Source organism: Oryzias latipes, chromosome 1, assembly GCF_002234675.1.
Source record: "Oryzias latipes chromosome 1, ASM223467v1".
NCBI lineage: Eukaryota > Metazoa > Chordata > Actinopteri > Beloniformes > Adrianichthyidae > Oryzias > Oryzias latipes.
The window spans coordinates 8278401-8298449 of record NC_019859.2 but is presented as its reverse complement, the minus strand read 5'-3'; the positions used below and the strand labels follow the sequence as shown (position 1 = coordinate 8298449).

At 44.6% G+C, this 20049-nt stretch overlaps 1 protein-coding gene and 3 long non-coding RNA genes across 4 annotated transcripts; 3 read left to right on the top strand and 1 right to left on the bottom strand.

Annotated features, from left to right (window-relative positions):
• Positions 1 to 358: 358 nt before the first annotated feature.
• Positions 359 to 19989, top strand: tns4 (tensin 4). Its single transcript, XM_004065767.4, has 12 exons — positions 359 to 870; positions 1351 to 1601; positions 5721 to 6039; positions 9517 to 9905; positions 9982 to 10095; positions 16659 to 16751; positions 16854 to 16931; positions 17012 to 17071; positions 18216 to 18387; positions 18468 to 18536; positions 18609 to 18638; positions 18723 to 19989. The coding sequence occupies exons 2-12, from the start codon at positions 1379 to 1381 to the stop codon at positions 18853 to 18855; spliced, it is 1680 nt and encodes a 559-aa protein (XP_004065815.2). The 5' UTR covers positions 359 to 870; positions 1351 to 1378; the 3' UTR covers positions 18856 to 19989.
• LOC111947459 lies at positions 10137 to 11472 on the top strand. The gene is made up of 2 exons (XR_002873301.1): positions 10137 to 11297; positions 11363 to 11472. It is a non-coding gene; the product is annotated as an uncharacterized LOC111947459 (long non-coding RNA).
• On the bottom strand, positions 11299 to 11629 carry LOC111947460. Its single transcript, XR_002873302.1, has 2 exons — positions 11579 to 11629; positions 11299 to 11492 (listed from the first exon to the last, which is right to left on the bottom strand). It is a non-coding gene; the product is annotated as an uncharacterized LOC111947460 (long non-coding RNA).
• LOC111947458 lies at positions 15860 to 16303 on the top strand. The gene is made up of 2 exons (XR_002873300.1): positions 15860 to 16128; positions 16194 to 16303. It is a non-coding gene; the product is annotated as an uncharacterized LOC111947458 (long non-coding RNA).
• Positions 19990 to 20049: the final 60 nt, after the last annotated feature.

The following is a 20049-nucleotide window of genomic DNA, read 5'->3' as shown; positions in this document are numbered from 1 at the left end:
TTGTCAGATCAAACAGTCAACCAATAATCTACTTTTTTTTAACTAGCCTTATTTGTATAGAAAAAAATTAATTTACTTTAATACAAGGCCGTTTTATAATCTAATTTACCCATAATTTAAAAAAAGAAATTATTTGAAATGTCTCCTTTTTATGCAAAAGCTGGAATTAAGTTGCATTTTTATACATAATATTGTTTTATGTAATAGTTTGTTTGTTTTATTTATTATTTTAGAAATATGACAATCAGTGAAGGTAGGCGGGGCATGTTATAATAATAAAGATCATACAATCCATTTTAAGTGAAAGTATCTTTTTAAAGCTCAAGGACACTGGACATAGTTGAAAGCAAAATCCAATCAAATAAATACAACAGTTATTTATAATTTGTCATAAGGTCTGAATGAAGTAAATGTTTCTCAATGGAGTTTAGAAGGTATTTTGAGGGTTTTAAAAAATTCCTAAAAATTATAATAATCAAAAGAAGTCTCTGTGAAGCTTCCAGCCTCTGTTTTTTTTTCTGAAGGAATTTAAGACTGCAGATAAAACTGAAACAGAAGCTTTAACTGCTTTGATTTCATGTTTATTTCCTGGCAGGACTCATTTCATTTTGGCAACAGTTAAGAAATAATGTGAGTTGTCATCCGACAAAAGCACATTGTTAATATTTTGTCATGAAAATGGGGGAAAGAGTAGAAGAAAAAACGAAAAAAAAACCTTACCTGGGACCAAACTCCTCTTCCTTACTGCTGATTGGCTCACAAGGAAAAATGGGTGGGATTTCTTTAATAAAAGCAAACCCTGCAGGAGGGTGTGAAGCTGATAAGTGACAGCAGCACTAAGACGGTAAAGTCCAACCGAAGAAAAAGAAGGTACGTTTTTTTCTGTATTTTAAGTCAGCTTTTTGTGAAATTGGTTTAAACAAATAATTTTGAAAAGTCTGAATTAGCTGATATTTCTTCTTCCTGATAAGAATGAGGAACTCATAATGTGTTTTTTGGAAGATAAATAACAGGCAGGAGTGAGAAAACTCCACAATTTTAAATTGAGTTCTTTAGAGGAGGTCAAATGCACCTCGCTTAAAAAAAAAAAAAAAAAAATCAGTGTTTTCTGCATGTTCAACCCTGTCTGTGAGGTTTGGCTGTTGGGGGAAACATTAACGTCTCCATGGTGACAGCAGGTCACTGGATAACTCACGGTGCACCACGCCTCGCCTGAAATGCTGAGGAGGAGGCGTTCGGGCCCGATCCTCCCTTGTGTAGCTCATGCAAAGCTGCTTTCGTTTGTCAACCAACCACAGCAACAGCTCTTTCTCCTGTTATTTGTGACGTTGACACATTTCCCTTTTTCAGCCTCAGAGGACGGGAAAGCTCTCACTACATGATGCCTCCTGTTAAAGGCATGTCTCACGCCATACCCAGCCATGTTCTCAGAGTGGGCCAGACCATATGTATGGACCAGGCTTCAGACACCAAGTCCAGCGACCAAGAGGAGCGGGACTTGGATATTTCCCTGGATAATCTCAACCAGCTTATATTGGACCTGGATCCAACGTTTGAACTCGAAGTAAAGAAAAGCCCCACGTGTGTCAGTCCGCCAACAGGTATAAGACTGAAAAGAACCTTTTGGTTTGCTCCATGCCTATTGTTCATTTTTTCAGTCTATTATTCTTTATTATTGACATACAGAAGCTGAATTTACTATTTTGAGGATAAAAGGAAAAATGGGAACTTTCTTACCTTATCATTATTCCCCACTAAAAAAAACCCCAACATACTGCACCAACTGAAAAACGATCTAACTTTTGGGGAACAATGATGTGATGAATATTGGTTTTTCTTTGTCGTAAACCAAAAAACGATTGAACAGCATTTGTCCTTTCTATGTTTTTTTTTTTCAGCTGCCAAAACGCACAAATGAAAAAAGAAAATCCGACCAAATGTTACTGATAAAACTGCGATGCCATTTTACTGCCTCGAGTTCTTAAATTAACATAAACACAACATTTTTTTTTATCAAACCACAACTGGTTTGTTTTCATTTTTAGGTCCCTGAAATAACAGTTTTTTTTCCTTCTACAGTCTCCGCTGACAGCATTTAGTGGACAAACAGGACAGCAGCTCAGTGTAATGTGCAAATTAAGAAGTACAATAAGTGCAAATGTTTAAGCCAAAGTTTGTTGTACTTACATTTAGCACATTTTTTGGGGGGAAGATTAAAAAAAAGCTTGGAACAGCTAGTATTAAACGGCTGTAAAGCCCCACTCCAATGAAAATGGTATTTTGTTTTTTTAACATGTTCTTGTGCCATTTTTTCTGATGATGACGAATTGAAAATGAAGCTCCGAATTGTATTCCAGAGTACTTCTTTTAATCAAATCATTGTGAATAAGGAGCAGACAAAAAAATGCCATTTGAATTTGAGCTTATTTGTGACATAGGAAAATACTCTGGGCGGGCCACAAGCTTCCTGCTTCGCTCCATTCTGATGCATCCAATCACAGACAAATAGATCCGTCTACATCTCAGTTTTCCTTGTCCAAGTTGGCATCTGGCTCAAAACTGCACGGCTGAATAGCTCAAATATTGCTCGCCGCTTTTGTCGCAGCGCTAATGTTAGGTAGCGGTTGAGGAATGATGGGAAATCTGCACAAGCACCCGTAATGTTAGCTTCGGCTTGTGAGGGGCTGTAAGCTGGCGGGAGAGAGAGTGTAAATAAGGGGATGATGGGATATCAACACAGGCTTACTCCACACCAACAGTGTCGGCTGCAATTCAGAGGGGAATTTCTAATGAACCCCTGCCGCTCTGCAGAAACTATGTCCTAGAAAACGAACCAGGCTTTTTGATTTTAGCTGAAAACTGTATAATTATAATTAAATGACCACTGGGAAGTCTTTTACAATTGATCAAATGATACTCAGAGAAGGACTTTAATCAATTTGTTCTTTGATGTTTTGTTTATGACGTCAAAAGAAGCAAGAGGTGTTGGCGCAGAAGTCTTTCTAATAAATGCCTTGTTTACATTTTTGTCACGTTTACACAAAACCAGTGAAATTTCTCAGCCATCAATCATGCAGAAAGACTTTACTCTCCATTTGACCGCAGTTTGATGGAGTTTCTCTGGAGTATCAAAAGGCTGATGCTCTTGTTGATACCAGAGTGATGGTAAAGGTCAGCTTCAATGGAGTTAATTCTGTAATTGTAATTTAAAATTGTCTTTTTATTTGGACAGCCAGACTTTATAATGATCCAATTCCCTCTGTCATCTACACAGAAGCTGTGTGTGCTTTTGGAGAATTCAAGATGAACAGATCATTTTCCTCCAGTCTAGTTCTCTTTTAGCCTGAAGCATGAGATTGAAGAGATGATTTAGGTTTGGTTTTTGAATCACTATCACTGTTTCATCATCAGCTTTTCATTTACAGTTGACGTAATGTTATGTGATCAACATCCCAGCAGGCGCACCATCTTTGAACTGATTTCCTGTTTCAAAGGTTACATTTTTTCAAACAGTTTGGAGCTGAAATTCTGAGCACGTAGTTCACAGGACCGAATCTCCCGATCAATCTCAAAACTATTTTTAGCAATAGAAACCCCGATGGTGCCATTTAAAACAAAAGTCAAGCCTTTTTCTTAGCCTTCTATTCTATTTCATATCTTGAATCCTAAATAGCTGCAATGTTGGACTTTCTAGGGTGAGGGTTTCTTTGTTTCTGCGTTTTATTTATTTATTTTTTTAACTTGTCTTGTCCATTGCACAGCAAACGCAATTGGCTGATGGTCTCTTGAGTTGGACAGACTTTACTGTTAAAATAGGTAGTTAAGCAACTTTGGACACACAAGGAGTATATTTGTATAAACCACTTTTGTATTTAAGGCTAAACTCTTTTATCATCTTTGGATGCACACACCAGAGAGGAAGAGGAGGATAGTAGAGATGAGGGACCCAGATTCAAGAAAGGGAAGAATTGGAGAATGATTCACCCTTTAACATTGGAGCTTTAGCTCTAGTCTATTGTTTAAATTCTTTTGACTATCGTATCTCTTAAGCCGTTTATGCCATTCATGTAATTCTAGCAGATTCTGAATCAGAGAAAAGCAGCCTTGTACTGATATGCAGCACTTTATAGTAGAAGTGCTTATGGAATTCACATAAATCAACTGAATCTGTCACAGAGAAAAGTGGCTCTGTGCCGTTATGTAACCCTTTGATAATATCGCTGCAAAGCCGATATGAAAAGCTGTTTTTCTCTGCATCAGATTTACGGAGACCGCGTAAACGTTTAAGATTTATGCTATGTCAAAGTTTTTCTTTAAGTGTTCCACCTTTGATAGTGGAAGGAACCCATCCAAGATTTAATGCAGCAAGCAAACAGCATTTTTTGCATGGATTTGCACGGCCAAGGTTTGTTAGGCATCAGCTGTCCTTCGTAAAGATCTTTCCCACACTTTCACATTAGTACCTTGGAGCTGCCCATTGAACCAGCAGCACCTGGAGCTACTGAGCAGATCCACTGGAGTAATTTGGTTTAATCCTGTCAGGGATTTGAATCCTTAACTCTCTTAAAAAGTCCATGTTGCTAATGCTAGGCCACTTCTCCTGCTGATGTTTGGCTGGGGTCTTTTACCTGGACAGCCTCACATTCCTTATTGTTTGTCTTTGTTTATTCCCTCAGCTTTGTCTTTGCTTGGGGGGTTCACGGCAGGTTGGGGCACTGACTTGAATTTTAGCCAAACCCTGGAGCAGGTTTTCATTCAGAATGAACAGTGAGACCATGGAACGGTCTCTCCTTCCAGGAACATTTTTCTGAAATTACAAGGAGTTCCCTGCATCGGCTTTATTAGGTGTTTTATTTCAGCTAATGCGTGAGTCAGTCTCTGCACGCCAGTCAACAAAGTGCAGCGACGTTCAGCAGAGGTGTGGCACTGTGCAATAAAGCTGTAGTCACCCCCCAGAGCAGGTAGCCTGGGGTTTCAAAAACACACAAAAGCCTTAATACTGTTAATCATGTGGTAAATGCAGCACTTCTGCGTCTCTAGGATACATCCCCAGAGCAAAACCACACCCTGCATATGTGAGCCGAGCTCACTTCTAAGTCATAGGTCACAGCAGCGTGGCAGCTGAACACGAGGCAGGGGGCATGTGATCGCATTTCCTCCTGAAACCTGCTCACTGGTGTTTGGGTTGATACTCTCAGGTGCTTTTGAAGCGTTTGAGGGAAATCGTGCAACACTGAGGAGAAATGGGAAAAAAAACAATTGAATGAGATGTGATGAACACTCATTTTGTGCTTCTTGTAAACCGCACTACTGAAAAAAACAACACCTACCTGGGGCTCCTTCTTTCACGCCTGTATTAGTCATGACACTAGAAGCTTTCTGAACTCACCCGTCTGACTCTCCCCCCCCCCTGGAGATTTCCCTCAAACACTCCTACATACATCCAGACAGAGGAACAAGCTGAGACTGATCTGGATGAATGGGTATTATTGCAACAGCCAAACCACACACTCAAAAAAACGAGTCTGTTTGAATCATATGAGCTCCTGAGTGCAAGTTCCTGCAGGAAGATCATGAAAATCTTTTTCTAAGACTCTTACATTAGAAGGCCAAGCCCTCATTTAATCCCATCATGGAATTTTTCCATCAGTTACATTAACATCATTTTATTGTTTTCTTCCGTCTTCCAACGGCTCTGTTTTCCATTTCTCCATTTTCAGATGACATTTCCCGTTGCGTGCTGGTTTCTAGAGGATGTTCTCCAAGGTCTCTTCCCACTGCGGTGCCGTCTGTGACACCCAGTATTCCCATCCCTACACACAGCGGTCTCAGCTGCAGCCTGCAGGGGGCGCAGGTGTTCTCCTGCTCCCCGACGTCCTGCCTGCCACCTTTGCCGTTTGGGAGCGCACCCAGGAGGAATCATTCCCTGAGGCACGACTCGTCCCAGGGATCCCTGCGCCTGTGCCATTCCAACAGAAACAGCGCCACCTCACTGCTGTCCACGTCTACGTGCTCGGACACTAGCTACATCCTGGGCAGGTAAAACACGCCGAACAGTTTTTGCTTTGACGAGTCAAAGTTCTGACCCAAAGGCTACTTCGAGATCCGTTGTTCCTATTTTTAGAGATCCGTACAAAGTTAGCCCTTTCCTACCAGAGATGTCACCAGTGACACAACATAACACGTTTTCTTTGAACTGTCATAACTCTGACCAGTAACGCAATTTTTGTCATTCCAACTGGATTCTGAGGCAAAGAAAATCAGCAAATGCAGAATCAGTTGGTTTACATTATTGCACAAGCACTTTACAACTGTAAAGTATATCAGCACAAAGCTACTTTTCTCCGCTTCCGTTGGAATTATGTTAATGTCAGTGCATAAACAGTTGAAGAGTTACGATGATTTAAGGGCTCAAAGTGCATGTCAGGAACATTGAAGGTAATTAGTTTGTATGCTGATGACACTGTGATTTTTGTAGGAATCCTTACCCACTTACTGAGGACACCTCTTTGTGGGTTTGGCCTTCTTCGATGGCTACGATCATGGCTTTGTGCTCTCAGAACAGGGCGGGATGGGATGCTCTTAAATAACTCCTGAAGGGGAAATTTCTTTTCAATCATGGCCAACAGCAGAACGTCACAAGTCAGTGAAATAACAGATAACACAATGAGAAAATAACAACAATGACCAAATGGACAAAGATATACCAGAACAAAGTACATCCAAGGCAACAGCAGGGGGCAGGTCAACCGTGGAGCACAACAATAACCCATTCATTCCAGAACAAAAACTCATTCATCAAAGGTTAATATAGGAACTTGTATTAAAATTAAATGTTGTGGTACAAATGATCCCTACATCTGTCTGTGGATGAAGACCTTTTGCCACTTCTATTAAATACACTGTGAAGGGGAAAGTAAAAACAAAACTCATCACAGCATTTTCTTTGATTTCTGCTCCTTCAGGTAAGGTTTATGCAGGTCTGTGTTGATGAAGAATCTTATTCTTAAGTTTGTCTCTCAGTTATGGTTTTGGCGCCACACAAAAATGATGCCTTCATGTTCTTACAAAGTTCAACTCTAGATTAGGTTTCCTTTATCACGGTATTCATGGCTGAACGATAGACTGTTGGGTGTGGCTGTTGAAAACGCTGAGTGGGCGTGGCTGCCTAAAGATCTATTCAGCTGTGTTATGTTTTTTTTAATCTCTCAAAAGCAAACTTGGAAGCGCTCGACACACCTAAGGCTTTTTGCACATTGCACGTTTCATATTACATAAAGTAGTCATGGTGACCACAGAAATGAGGTTAAGGAAGCTTCCACAATAAAAGCTCCCACAAAAATCACACCAGGAAATGACCTCTGGCCTCCATGACCAATATTATCTTCAATAAAAGCACCATAATACAATGATTTAGACTGAACTGTTTCTCTTTCGGCTTTTCCCATCAGGGGTCGCCACAGCGAACGAGTCGCATGGTAAACTTGGCAATGTTTTACGCCGGATGCCCTTCCTGACGCAACCCTCTCAAAGCAACCGGGCTTGGGACCGGCACAGAAGTAGAGAAGGGAACAGGGAGCAGCCCAGAGTTGAACCTGGGTTTCACGGATGGAAGGCGCCGCAAACCAGCACGAGACTGAACTAGCTTTAAATAATGCTGAATGATTTTGCGTTTTGTCTTAATTTGAGGTTTTTCTTACCTTCTTTGCATCATCCAAGTTTTCAATTGACCTTTTATTAAAAATACTAATTTCATCTCCAAGATCACTCAAACAGAATAGTCTAGAGAAAATCAGATTACCTAATGGTTAAAAAACACAACATTTAAATAACTCACACACACTTTATTTAGTTATTTGTAATCATGTTGAAGCCTGTCCCATCCCTAACACGCATATCCCATTAATTCACATTAAAAGTCTTTGAAATATTGGCAAACGTAGCGCAGCTCATTACATCCACAGACATGTCAACTTTATCAGAAATGTTTCCAACCAGTGTGGCAGAATGGTGAAAACCAAAAGTGCAGATCAGAGTTCAGTTCAAAGTCACAGAAAAAAGTCCAAATAATTTAAGTCACCACTAAGCTGGAAAAAAAAGAAAACTCTAATTTCAAAAAATAAAAAAACATCCTGAACCAAACATTTAGAAACGTAACAGTCCTCATTGGAGTATAAAAATCAGGAATGAATCTTGGGGGAGGGGGAGAGTTTGCACTGGTGAGGACTCAGTGACACCTTCGAAAGCGACATTCCCACCGCCCTCGAGAACGCGCGTTAAAGTGGCCACTTCCAATTCGGGCTTCTGTGTTCAAAGCTATCGCAAAGCTACACACGTTTTTACAACCGCTCTCCGGCCAGTGATTTGAGTTGCCAATTAATTCAGGTCAAACGTTGACCAGTAGTTGACTTATGGATGGTGTCTCTTTTAATTCACGGAAGTCCCAACCGTTTGAAAATTGATCACAGACGAGAAATTATTAATTGTGGTTTGTGGCCGGCTGGAATTGTACAACACCAAATCTTCCATACATTAGAAAAGTGCTGTGCAAGATTCAAAAGATCTGTACCGCTTCCACAACTGTAGGTGGTGGATATGCGCTAGTAAACAGTGGCAAGAGAAAAAGAAGAGGCCCCTCCCTGCTGGTCCAGTGTGACCGCCATGCGAGTTCAAGAACCTGGGTTTGGCTCGTTCTTGAACGTGCGCCACATGCCCGGTGTGAATGTAGCTCAATGGGGACCATGGCCCAAGCGGGTGCAGGCGACTTTGAATGCTCCACAGAGGACCTCTAGAGAACAGCAGACTTCATATGGGAGGAGTCACAGGCAGCCTGCTCAGAAAACAAAGAACGTAAACAAAAAGCAACAAAAGAATCCGATTGTAACAGGAAACCCCTCCTGCAGGACCGAGTTCAAACAATTCTGAAATCAAACATGGAAGAAAAGGCTTGGAAAAGGGGGCAAGAAGGGAGTAAATACTTTTTGAAGTAATTGTATAAAAATTGCTTCATAGCTGAAATACAGATGCCAGAGATCTAAGCTTTTAAAAAAATGATCTGCATTTGCCATGTTGATTTCCAAAATAGTTATTTTTACATAATAATTAAGTAATTCATCTTTGTCATGTGCTTTATGGATACTTTACGATTCTTAATTCTGTCTGATAAAAGCTAGGAACCGGATATTGATAAATCATGGAATAAAATGGTTATAGTATAACGGGGTGGGATTATATAAGTTTGCTTCCTTCCATTCCCTTTCAAGCAATATTTATTAATATGCCTAATTATCCTAAGTTTGATTAGTTACTGTATGAATGTATAACTGATGATTATATTGCTTTTGTGTATTATTTCTATTTGATTGCTTGAAATAAACCATTTCAAATCAAATCAAAATCAAAATATTATGAAAGAGGATGTTTTTTTTTTTTTATCAAACTTGCTTTTAGGTAGAGGAAGCATGAACTTTGATTGGCTAAAACTGATCACATGGATTTCTTTTTTTGTGTGTACAGCAACCTGTCCTTGACCGGGGAAGACCCAGACTCTCCAGATTCCCTTCCTCCCTGCGCGCCTGGCTCCTTCAGTGACAGGTCAAGAACCCAGGTGTGGGAGAACCGGCCCTCCCTGACAAAGAAAGAACATCTACAGGAGCTCCGCTGTAAAGGAACGCAGAGCAGCCCCGCCTCCCTGTCCGGGTCGCAGAGCGACATTCCCTTACTGCTCATCAACGGAGCACCAGAGCCAGATCCGGTCAGCCCAGGACCAAAAACTGCCGTGGACGTTCCTGCGTCCTCCCCCAAGAAGCCAAGATGCTTAAGTCTGAGTGGCAGCCAACCATCCATGAAATTTGTCATGGACACCTCAAAGTTCTGGTTCCGTCCACACATCAGCAGAGCAGAAGGTGAGGAGACCTGAAGTTATAACCACTTCCCGGTTAATGTTTCTGTCTCCTCACTCATGCCTGACCTGTCCTCCAGCTGAAGCCTGTTTGAGAGACAAGGAGGCGGGAGCGTTTGTGATCAGAGACAGCACCTCCTTCAGGGGAAGCTTCGGTTTGGCCATGAAGGTCAGCCAATCTCCTACCTGTCCAGGTAAACCTTCTATGAACTTCCCACACAGTGTGATCGCTTTTGTTTCTCGGGTCAAACACAGATGTTTCCTAAAGTTTGGACAGATTGAGGATTAAAGCACATGTGAGGAGCTGAAGGCAGATCATTTCTGAAAATGGGAAAACTCCATCTTATGAAATCGTGCGGTGAGACAGCGCTGATGTTTTCCACCCACAGTGTACCAGCCATAAACACAAAACCAGCTGTTTACGGCCCTGCGAGCGCCGAGAAAGACAGGAAAATGACTTATGAGGGAGGACATGTGGCGTTTTGGCTGGAGTGTTGTGTCATCTGGATTGCTGAGTGACTGAAACATCAATTCAAGACAAAAAAAAAAACGACTTCAAATGAAAATGAAGAAAGATTGAAGGGAAAATGCCTAAAATAAGTAAAACTTTAATTTGAATGATTCATTTAATTCACTTTATCTATAAATTGTCAATCTTCTGCCAATGTTGTCTCAAGGTGACGCAAAAAACAAGTGTGAGTGAGTGCCTAAAAAATAGTTATTTCTGCTATTCAGATGTTTCTGTGGATTTAATTTAATTTAATTTAATTTTTTTCATTTTTCAATGTGCAGAACCTTTCGCTGCACACATCCAGTAACATTTACATAAGTAATAGTATCAATGGATATTTTCTATTTAACATACCAGATAAATCCTTTAAGAAATTCAAGCAGCAAAGCTTTAAAACAAAGTCTGTAACAAAAGATGGTTTTAAGCTGCATGAATTTTTTTTTATTTGTCTTTTTATTTGGGGTTTTTAGGTGAAATAACCTGATTTAAGAGCTTAGAGGATTTAATCCATATTTTAAGCGAGCTTACAATTCAAACAAATATTATTTGTTGATTATGATTAAACATCAATCAGAATTTTGTCGTCATTATATTTGTTTAGTGAGTTTAAACCCTATTTGTATTGTTAAACTTTACTCAAAACTCTTTCATCTGAACCAACTTCACATTATCCTGAAGTAAAACATAATTTTCTATTTTCTTGATGAAAATTTTCCACATCTGTTGCTGTGTCCTCCAAAATTCCCACTTAAATGGGCTAAAGTTACAGAAAAATCCAGTTAAATGACCAACTTTCACCAGAAAACTCAGGAGAACCTTCTCATGATTAGCAAGCGTGGTCGACTCAGGTGCTGGAACCCGGAAGGAGGCTCGGCAGGCAGTGAGGTGAGAATAATGAGGTTTTTAATTAGAAAAGGTCAGGATGGACTTGAGCTCCAGTATCCTTCCAGATTGTCCAAGGAGTGGTTGGAGGGTATTGTTGGCAGCAACCGCGTGATCCGAGACTGGGGTTGGAGAACGTCCGAGCGAGACGGCGAGAGGTGACCCGTGATCAGGTATGCTCCTCCGGTAAGCGAGGTCCTGGAATGAATGTGGAGACAAAAGCAGTTTAGTGGTAAGCAAGAGACAGGCAAGGGCCAGAATCTATGAGAGGCCAGGAGATGCACCATAGGAGTACAACGAACTAGCGTCGGTTACAGGTCCGTGGTCTCCTTAAGAGTCTGCTGGCTGATGAGGATGAGGAGGCGCAGCTGGAGGCATCAGGTGGAGCTGATGAGGAGGACCCGGCCGGGGGCACCGTGACAGTACCCCCCCCTCCAACGACCGCCTCCAGGCGGAACAGGGCGGCGATCGGGGTTGGCCCGGAAGAAGTCGTCAACGAGGGAGGGATCCAAGATGAAGGAGCGCGGGACCCACGACCGCTCCTCCGGGCCATAACCCTCCCAGTCCACCAGGTACTGGTATCCACGACCCCGGCGCCGAACGTCCAAGACCCGGCTGGCGGTGTAGGCCGGGGCGCCATCGATGAGCCGGGCGGGCGGAGGGGAAGCGGACGGCGGGCAAAGGGAGCTTTGGTGGACAGGCTTGACTTGGGACACATGAAATGAAGGATGGATTTTGAGGGCAGCAGGTAACTTGAGGCGGACACAGTTGGGGTTGATTACACGGTCGATGGGAAAAGGCCCGATGTAGCGGGGAGCCAATTTACGAGAGGTTGCCTGGAGAGGAATGTTCCTAGAAGAGAGCCACACCTGTTGCCCTGGCTGGTAAGAGGGACTCACCACTCGGTGACGATTCGCGATCTGGCAGTTACTCTCTTTGGAACGCAGGAGAGCAGTCCGAGCCTGGTGCCAAACCTCCTGGCAGCGCTGGAGATGGAGCTGCACGGAGGGCACCGCCAGATCGAGCTCCTGGGTAGGGAACAAGGGTGGTGAGTAACCCAACGATGCCTCGAAAGGTGACATACCCGTCGCTGCCGAAGGATGGTTGTTGTGAGCGTATTCCACCCATACGAGGTAATCCGACCAATCCCCTTGATTCTGGGCCACCAGGCAGCGTAGGGAAGCCTCAAGTTCTTGATTGGCCCTTTCGGCCTGGCCGTTAGATTGGGGATGATACCCCGACGAGAGGCTGACGGAGGCCCCGAGGGCGGAGCAAAAGGCCTTCCAGACCTGGGACGTGAACTGTGGACCCCGGTCAGACACGATGTCGGATGGTATGCCATGATGACGGAAAACAAAATTAATCAGGATCTGGGCTGTTTCGGTGGCTGTGGGCAGTTGAGAGAGGGGAATGAAATGAGCAGATTTAGAAAAACGATCAATGATGGTAAAAATGACCGTGTAACCATGAGAAGGAGGCAGTCCAGTGACAAAATCAACGGCGATGTGTGACCAGGGTCGGCTGGGCGTAGACAGAGGATGGAGATGACCAGCAGGAGGTGAGTTGGATGACTTGGCCCTGGCACAGGTGGTACAGGCAGAGACGTATTCGCGTACGTCGCTTTCCATGGAGGGCCAGAAGAAACGGCGTTTAAGGAGCATGAGGGTGCGGCGAACCCCACCGTGGCAAGCGATCTTAGACGAATGGCCCCAGGTGATGACATCAGACCTGAGCCTATCGGGTACAAACAGGGTACCAGGCGGGCAGTTAGTATTATCGGGTTTCTCACCTTGGGCCTGTTGCACTCTCGCTTCTATGTCCCACGTGAGGTTGCCCACAAATAGAGAGTCCGGAATAATGGGTGGTGTAGCAGATCCGTCGGTGGTGCTGTATTTTCGGGACAGGGCATCGGGTTTGCCGTTTTTGCTGCCTGGACGATAGGTGATGGTAAAATTAAACCTGTCGAAAAACAGACACCAACGGGCCTGTCTGGAGTTGAGTCTCTTGGCTGAACGGAGGTAGGCCAGGTTCTTGTGGTCAGTCCACACAATAAACGGTTGTTCTGCCCCCTCCAACCAATGTCTCCATTCCTCCAGTGCCAGCTTGATGGCCAGTAGCTCCCGGTTGCCGACGTCGTAATTACGCTCAGCAGGATTGAGTTTTCTTGAAAAAAAGGCACAGGGTTTGAGTTTGCCGGAAGGTGATTCACGCTGGGATAACACAGCCCCTACCCCAGAGTCCGAGGCGTCTACTTCAACAATAAATTGCTTGTGAGGATCAGGTTGTATGAGGATGGGGGCTGAAGTAAACAGTTCTTTAAGTTCATGGAAGGCAGAGTCAGCAGCGTTGTTCCAAACATAGGGAACCTTGATGGAGGTAAGCTGAGTGAGTGGGGCTGCGATGCTACTATAATTTCTTATGAATCTCCTATAAAAGTTGGCGAAACCCAGAAACTGTTGTAGTTTTTTGTGAGACTGGGGAACTTCCCACTCAGACACGGCTCGTAGTTTTGAAGGGTCTGGTTTGATTTGGCCAGCCTCGAGAATGTAACCTAAAAACGCTACAGAATCGACATGGAACTCGCATTTTTCGGATTTAACAAAAAGCTTGTTCTCCAATAAACGCTCGAGGACAAGCCGGACGTGATGACGATGTTCAACTGGGTTATTGGAGTAGATGAGGATATCATCCAGATAGATGAAGACGAAGCGGTTAAGAAAGTCCCGCAGGACGTCGTTTACGAGCCGTTGAAAGATGGCAGGGGCGTTGGTGAGACCAAAGGGCATGACTAAGTATTCATAGTGTCCGAGAGGGGTATTAAAGGCGGTTTTCCACTCGTCCCCCTCTCGAACCCTAACGAGATGGTATGCGTTACGCAGATCTAGTTTCGTGAAAATGTTGGCTACCTGGACGGAGTCGAAGACGGAAGAAATAAGGGGAAGAGAGTATTTATCCTTTACCGTTATTTGGTTTAGCTCTCGGTAGTCAATACAGGGTCTGAGGGTCTTATCCTTTTTCTCAACGAAGAAAAATCCCGCTCCAACAGGAGACGTGGAAGGGCGGATGTGGCCGAGAGAGAGCGCCTCCTGAATGTAACTCTCCATGGAGAGTTTCTCAGGTCCAGACAGATTAAATAACCTACCCTTGGGAAGGGGGGCTCCACTGAGGAGTTCAATGGCGCAGTCATAAGGCCTATGAGGTGGTAAAGCACAGGCCTTAGACTTACTGAACACGGTCTTGAGGTCATGATAACAGGATGGAACCTTAGACAAGTCAACATCCTCCTGTTCTGGGAATTTGGCAGCGCCTGAGGTGGGAAGAGCAGAATGTAAAACAATTAGCCATGCAGAAGGTACTCCAGTTAACTACCCGGGATTTAGACCAGTCTATTTGGGGATTATGTTGGCGCAACCAGGAAAACCCTAAGATAACCGGGGTTTGAGGAGAGTCGGTAATAAAGAACTGATGGTACTCGCGGTGATTACCGGACGAAATCAGCTGAATAGGTTCCGTACGTTGAGTGATTTTTGAGAGTAATTTACCCCCCAAACCGGCAGCCTTAACGGGAGTGATTAGAGCTTCAACCGGTAGTTGAAGTTGACGAACGAGATTAGAGTCTGAGGCTGTGTTCAGCTCCAGAGTCAATTAAGGCATTACATTCATGGACATGATTCAGACATGAAAACTTGACAGGCATGAACAGGAAAGGCTCTGTGGTCTTTTCCGACAGGTCCCCTCGCGACCTGTCGCTTAGCGAGGGGTTCGGGAGTTTAAACGGATGGGACAATGTGAAACAGTGTGGCTGGCATCTCCGCAATAAAAACATAATCCCTCGTTGCGGCGTTTATGCCTTTCAGCAGGAGAGAGTTTCGAATGTCCTATCTGCATGGGTTCGTCAGTGAAGCTGCTAGAGGCGTCAGCGCCAGCGGTCGTAGGATGGTGAACCTGAAAGGAACGGTGAGGAACGTCAGAGGAAGGCCGGCGTGTGGTTAAACTCCGTTCTGCCTGGCGCTCACGGAGCCGTATGTCAGAGCGGAGCGCGGCGGTCACAAGTTCCTCAAAAGTATCCGCTTCGGGTTGGGTACATAAGTGATCTTTGATTTTGTCATTCAGGGATTGATAGAAAACACCCTTGAGGGCAATGTCCGGCCAGCCCGCTTCAACCGCCAAAATCCGGAAGTCTATAATGTGGTCGCTCACCGGACGGTTACGCTGCTTAAGGCTGAGTAACCGCCGGGTCGCTTCCTCCTGTTTGCGTGGTTGGTCAAAAACTAGTTGAAATTCACCTATGAAGCGGTCAAAGGGGAGATGTGAGAGTGGATTGGTGGCCAAAAAGGCCTGGGCCCACTGAAGAGCTTTGCTGCGGAGGGAATTGACAACTAAGGAAATCTTGCTCTGATCTGAATGATAATACCGGGGTGCTTGTTGAAAGAGCAGTCGGCACTGTAATAGGAAACCACCGCATGCTTCTACGTCACCGTGAAAAGGTTCCGGCTGCGACCGGATGTTTTCCTCCGGGGAGACGGAAGTGACGGTGGTGATGTCATCCGAAGCGGGAGGTGTAGCAGCGGCGATGGGGCTAGAAGCTTGGGCCGAAAATCCGGCTAGGGTGTGCGTGATGCTGTCCAGGCGGCGGAATAACTCCTGTTGAGCAGCGGACATTTGTGAGAGGGCATCAGACTGACGACTGAGCAACATACCTTGTTGAGCGATGGCAAGGCGGAGTCCCTCCGGGTCAGCTGAGTCGGAGGAATGGCTAGTTCGTTCTGTCATGATTAGCAAGCGTGGTCGACTCAGGTGCTGGAACCCGGAAGGAGGCTCGGCAGGCAGTGAGGTGAGAATAATGAGGTTTTTAATTAGAAAAGGTCAGTATGGACTTGAGCTCCAGTATCCTTCCAGATTGTCCAAGGAGTGGTTGGAGGGTATTGTTGGCAGCAACCGCGTGATCCGAGACTGGGGTTGGAGAACGTCCGAGCGAGACGGCGAGAGGTGACCCGTGATCAGGTATGCTCCTCCGGTAAGCGAGGTCCTGGAATGAATGTGGAGACAAAAGCAGTTTAGTGGTAAGCAAGAGACAGGCAAGGGCCAGAATCTATGAGAGGCCAGGAGATGCACCATAGGAGTACAACGAACTAGCGTCGGTTACAGGTCCGTGGTCTCCTTAAGAGTCTGCTGGCTGATGAGGATGAGGAGGCGCAGCTGGAGGCATCAGGTGGAGCTGATGAGGAGGACCCGGCCGGGGGCACCGTGACAAGAACCTTCTCACTAACGTTTAGCTACCAGCTAACGTGACGGTGTTGTCATCATAAAAAGGAGAACAGGACTGAATTTTTTTCTTTTCTTAATTTCTCATTTGTGACACAGGCGAAGGCAAATCTGAACTGATCCGACACTTCCTGATTGAATCTTCAGCCAAAGGGGTTCGCATCAAAGGCTCGTCCCAGGAGCCCTTCTTTGGTGAGTAAAGTCCACATCCTCCAGCAGCGTCTTTATTACACCAGGAGGACTCGGCACGGTCCATGTGGTTTCTGGCTAAAACTGACTGGTTTGTTTTTGCAGGAAGCTTGTCTGCTCTGGTCTACCAGCACACCGTTTCTCCTTACGCCTTACCTTGCAGATTGGTGCTCCACTCTCAAGGTGAGATCTCCGACTTTTGGGCGGATTCCCCTTAAAAGCAGCGGAGACGCAGAAAACTGACAGTTTTTTTCCCCACACAGATCTGAAGACACCAGAAGAGAGCCCTGAAAATGCAGCATCTGAAGACCAAACCAGAACTGGTGAGTTCAAATCCTACGGATTTCACTCACACAAGGACGGCTGTCCGCATAGATGACGACCACCGAACGGCTGAAAGAAAAAACGAATCAGGGCCTGAGCGTCATTCTTTAGCCCATGGTATTCACACTGGGCAAGCAGGGAGGGGCTTCTTCTTCTTCTTCTTGTTCTTTTGCTAAAGTTTACTAGCGCATGTCCACCACCTACAGTTGGAAGTGAATGTCTCATGAATCTTTCTCCAGGCTTTTTCTTTCACAGATCTATTCTGAAATATGAAAGACTTGGTGTCATAGATTTATAATGGTTGGCACTTAACGGGAATGTCATCCATACACCACTTCCATATCTGAGTCCCTACGTTCAATGGACGCGCGTATAAAACGCGCGTCCATTGAACGTAGGGACTCAGATATGGAAGTGGTGTATGGATGACACCAATTCCAACACCAAATCGGAGTCCCTGGACGCGCATTTAATACGTAGAGCCCAAAAACAGTCGTAAAGGCTCGCGTAGCTACGCGTAAACGTGAGAGTTTTGAACGCGAAAGCCCGAAACATGCTTCCACACGGACTTTTTAGTGGAAATGACTGCTTGAACACGTGTTGTCGCGGTGGGTGTGAACGTAGCTTCAGACGTCCTGATCTCCTCGACCCCCCCCCCTCCGTCCCAACCAGGCTGGAAAAATGTTGCTTCCTTTTTTAACCAAAAACCAGAAGAGAAACACGATGACAACACATCTTAAAGTCAAGCCTTCTTCACTTAAAACCAACAAATACAGCTGTCAAAAGAAGAAAACATTTGCTTTAAATTGGGGCGCATGAACACTGTCAGGTCCGATGGGCGGCTGGGGTTCGCTTCCTCTGACTTTTACGGCTCAACTGGACTCTGGCCTGCCTGAAAAAGAGGTCCCTGGGGTTTTAAAAGCAAATATAAAATAAAGTGCCCTGAGTGAAGCCATTACAGAAACACCTATGGATTTTAGCAATGCTAAGTCATGCAAGTTATGAGATTTAAAGTTTGTTTTCATTGTTGCCAGAATGAGCTTCCTGTCGGGGTTCAAATGGAAGCATTATAAATACACAGAAACGTGGTCATTGTCTAAGAACATGAGATCGAATCTCCTTTTCCGTCTGCGTTTCTGTCAGCCTGTAACTTTGTATACCTGGACGCCGTCCCCACGGAGATGCTGACCGGCCCCTGCGCCGTGCAGAAGGCCGTGACCTCGATGCTGGAGAAGGCCTCTGGCTCATTCACGCCCGCCTTGGTCAACCTGAAGGTGTCTGGGAAGGGGGTCACTCTGACGGATATCAACAGAAGGTAGGAGCCTCCATCCACATGCTGACTGTGTTCTGACTGCTGCTGAGGTGCGACGCTTCAGACTGTTCTCGCTTTCGCAGGCTGTTCTTCAGACGCCACTACCCCACACATTTACTGAGCTACGGCGGCGAGGACCCAGACGGCCGATTGTGAGTCTGTGCTTCTGTTCAGCTCTTCAGCTCTGAGTGAAACTCTCATTGATCAACTTCTTTCTGCTGCAGATGGTGGAGAGGTTCAAGCTTTGGTGCCAGGTAACCGGAGCTTCACATCTGTCGTCTTTTGGTTCAGACTTTGTGTTTTTGTGGACAAATACATCTCAGTCTTTGCTCCCACAGGATGTTTGGCTTTGTGGCTAAAAGCATGGAGGCCGGCGTGGAGAATGTGTGCCACGTCTTTGCCGAACACGACCCCCTGCAGCCCTGCAGCACGGCCATCCACTTCATTCAGGCCGCCATAAACAAGCAATAACGCCAAGCGTGCACTGAAGGCGGGGCCAGGTCGAGCAACGTGCTCTTGAAGGCAGGAAACGGCACATAAATCCTGGACCAAGGTGACCCTTTCGGTGTCTGTAAAGAGCACATAAATGCACCTTTTAATCCCAACTTTACAGCTCTCGCCACGACAGCTGGATATAAGGAGGTGGAGCCAGGCTCTTTGAAAACCTCCCACAACCACACACACAAACTCAGACTGGGTGTAACTTCTTTCAAGTTGACCTTTGTACTGAACACCTAAGGAATATAAAAAAACAAAACAAAAAAACGTACGGGTTGGTGTTCTGTGATGGGGTTTGTGATGTCATGACATCGATCCGTACATTATTATGTGGACTGCTCAAGACAGACGAAAGAGCTTGATTCTTTTCAACATATGTATATATAACGTTATAGTATATTTATATATATGTATATATGGCTTCATGCAAAGAAAATGTTAGTTGTGGTCTTCAAAATAAAATTCCAACCCATTAAATGGGGTAATTTAATACTGTCTGTATCTATATGTGCTTTTTTGAAGTTACACTGAATTTTAATATAGATTAACTATGACAGCCTTATAAGTCACTGACTAAAGGTTGGTTTTTAAATGATCTTCAATCCGGAAGTCTAATCCCTAATTTCAAAAGTTTTTCTTGTAAACTTTTCTCAAACCAACACTTCTAAACAGTTGTTCAGGTGTGGACAAATGCCACCATCACAGTGGAGCTTCACAGACTGACAGCTCTATATTTTAGTTTTTTCTCACATTTAAATTGTGCTCTGGTGAATTTTTAGCATCGGCTTAACGTCATGTGCCCATTTTGCACATGCTAGCTTCTGTCACCAAAGTGTTTCTGCTGCAGTGGAAAACCACAGAACAAGAGTTCAACAGTCAGAACACACTGAAGTGCTGCCAAGAGATGATTTGACAGCATGAAACAAACACAGATTCAGCACCACGGTCAATGAAAATATCTGCAGACTGAACTTGACTGAAAGGAGAACAAACAAATGTCTTCGTGAAACAACGTTTCTGCTGATTTAAGAAGAACACACATGCACTTGAACTGATGTTTTGCTTTGTTTTCTGTAAATACGAAGTGTTTTCTTAAATATAAAAAGATTAGGCAAGGCAAGGCAAGGCAAGATTAAACTAAGTTGTCTGTGTCGGGGGGGGGGGGGG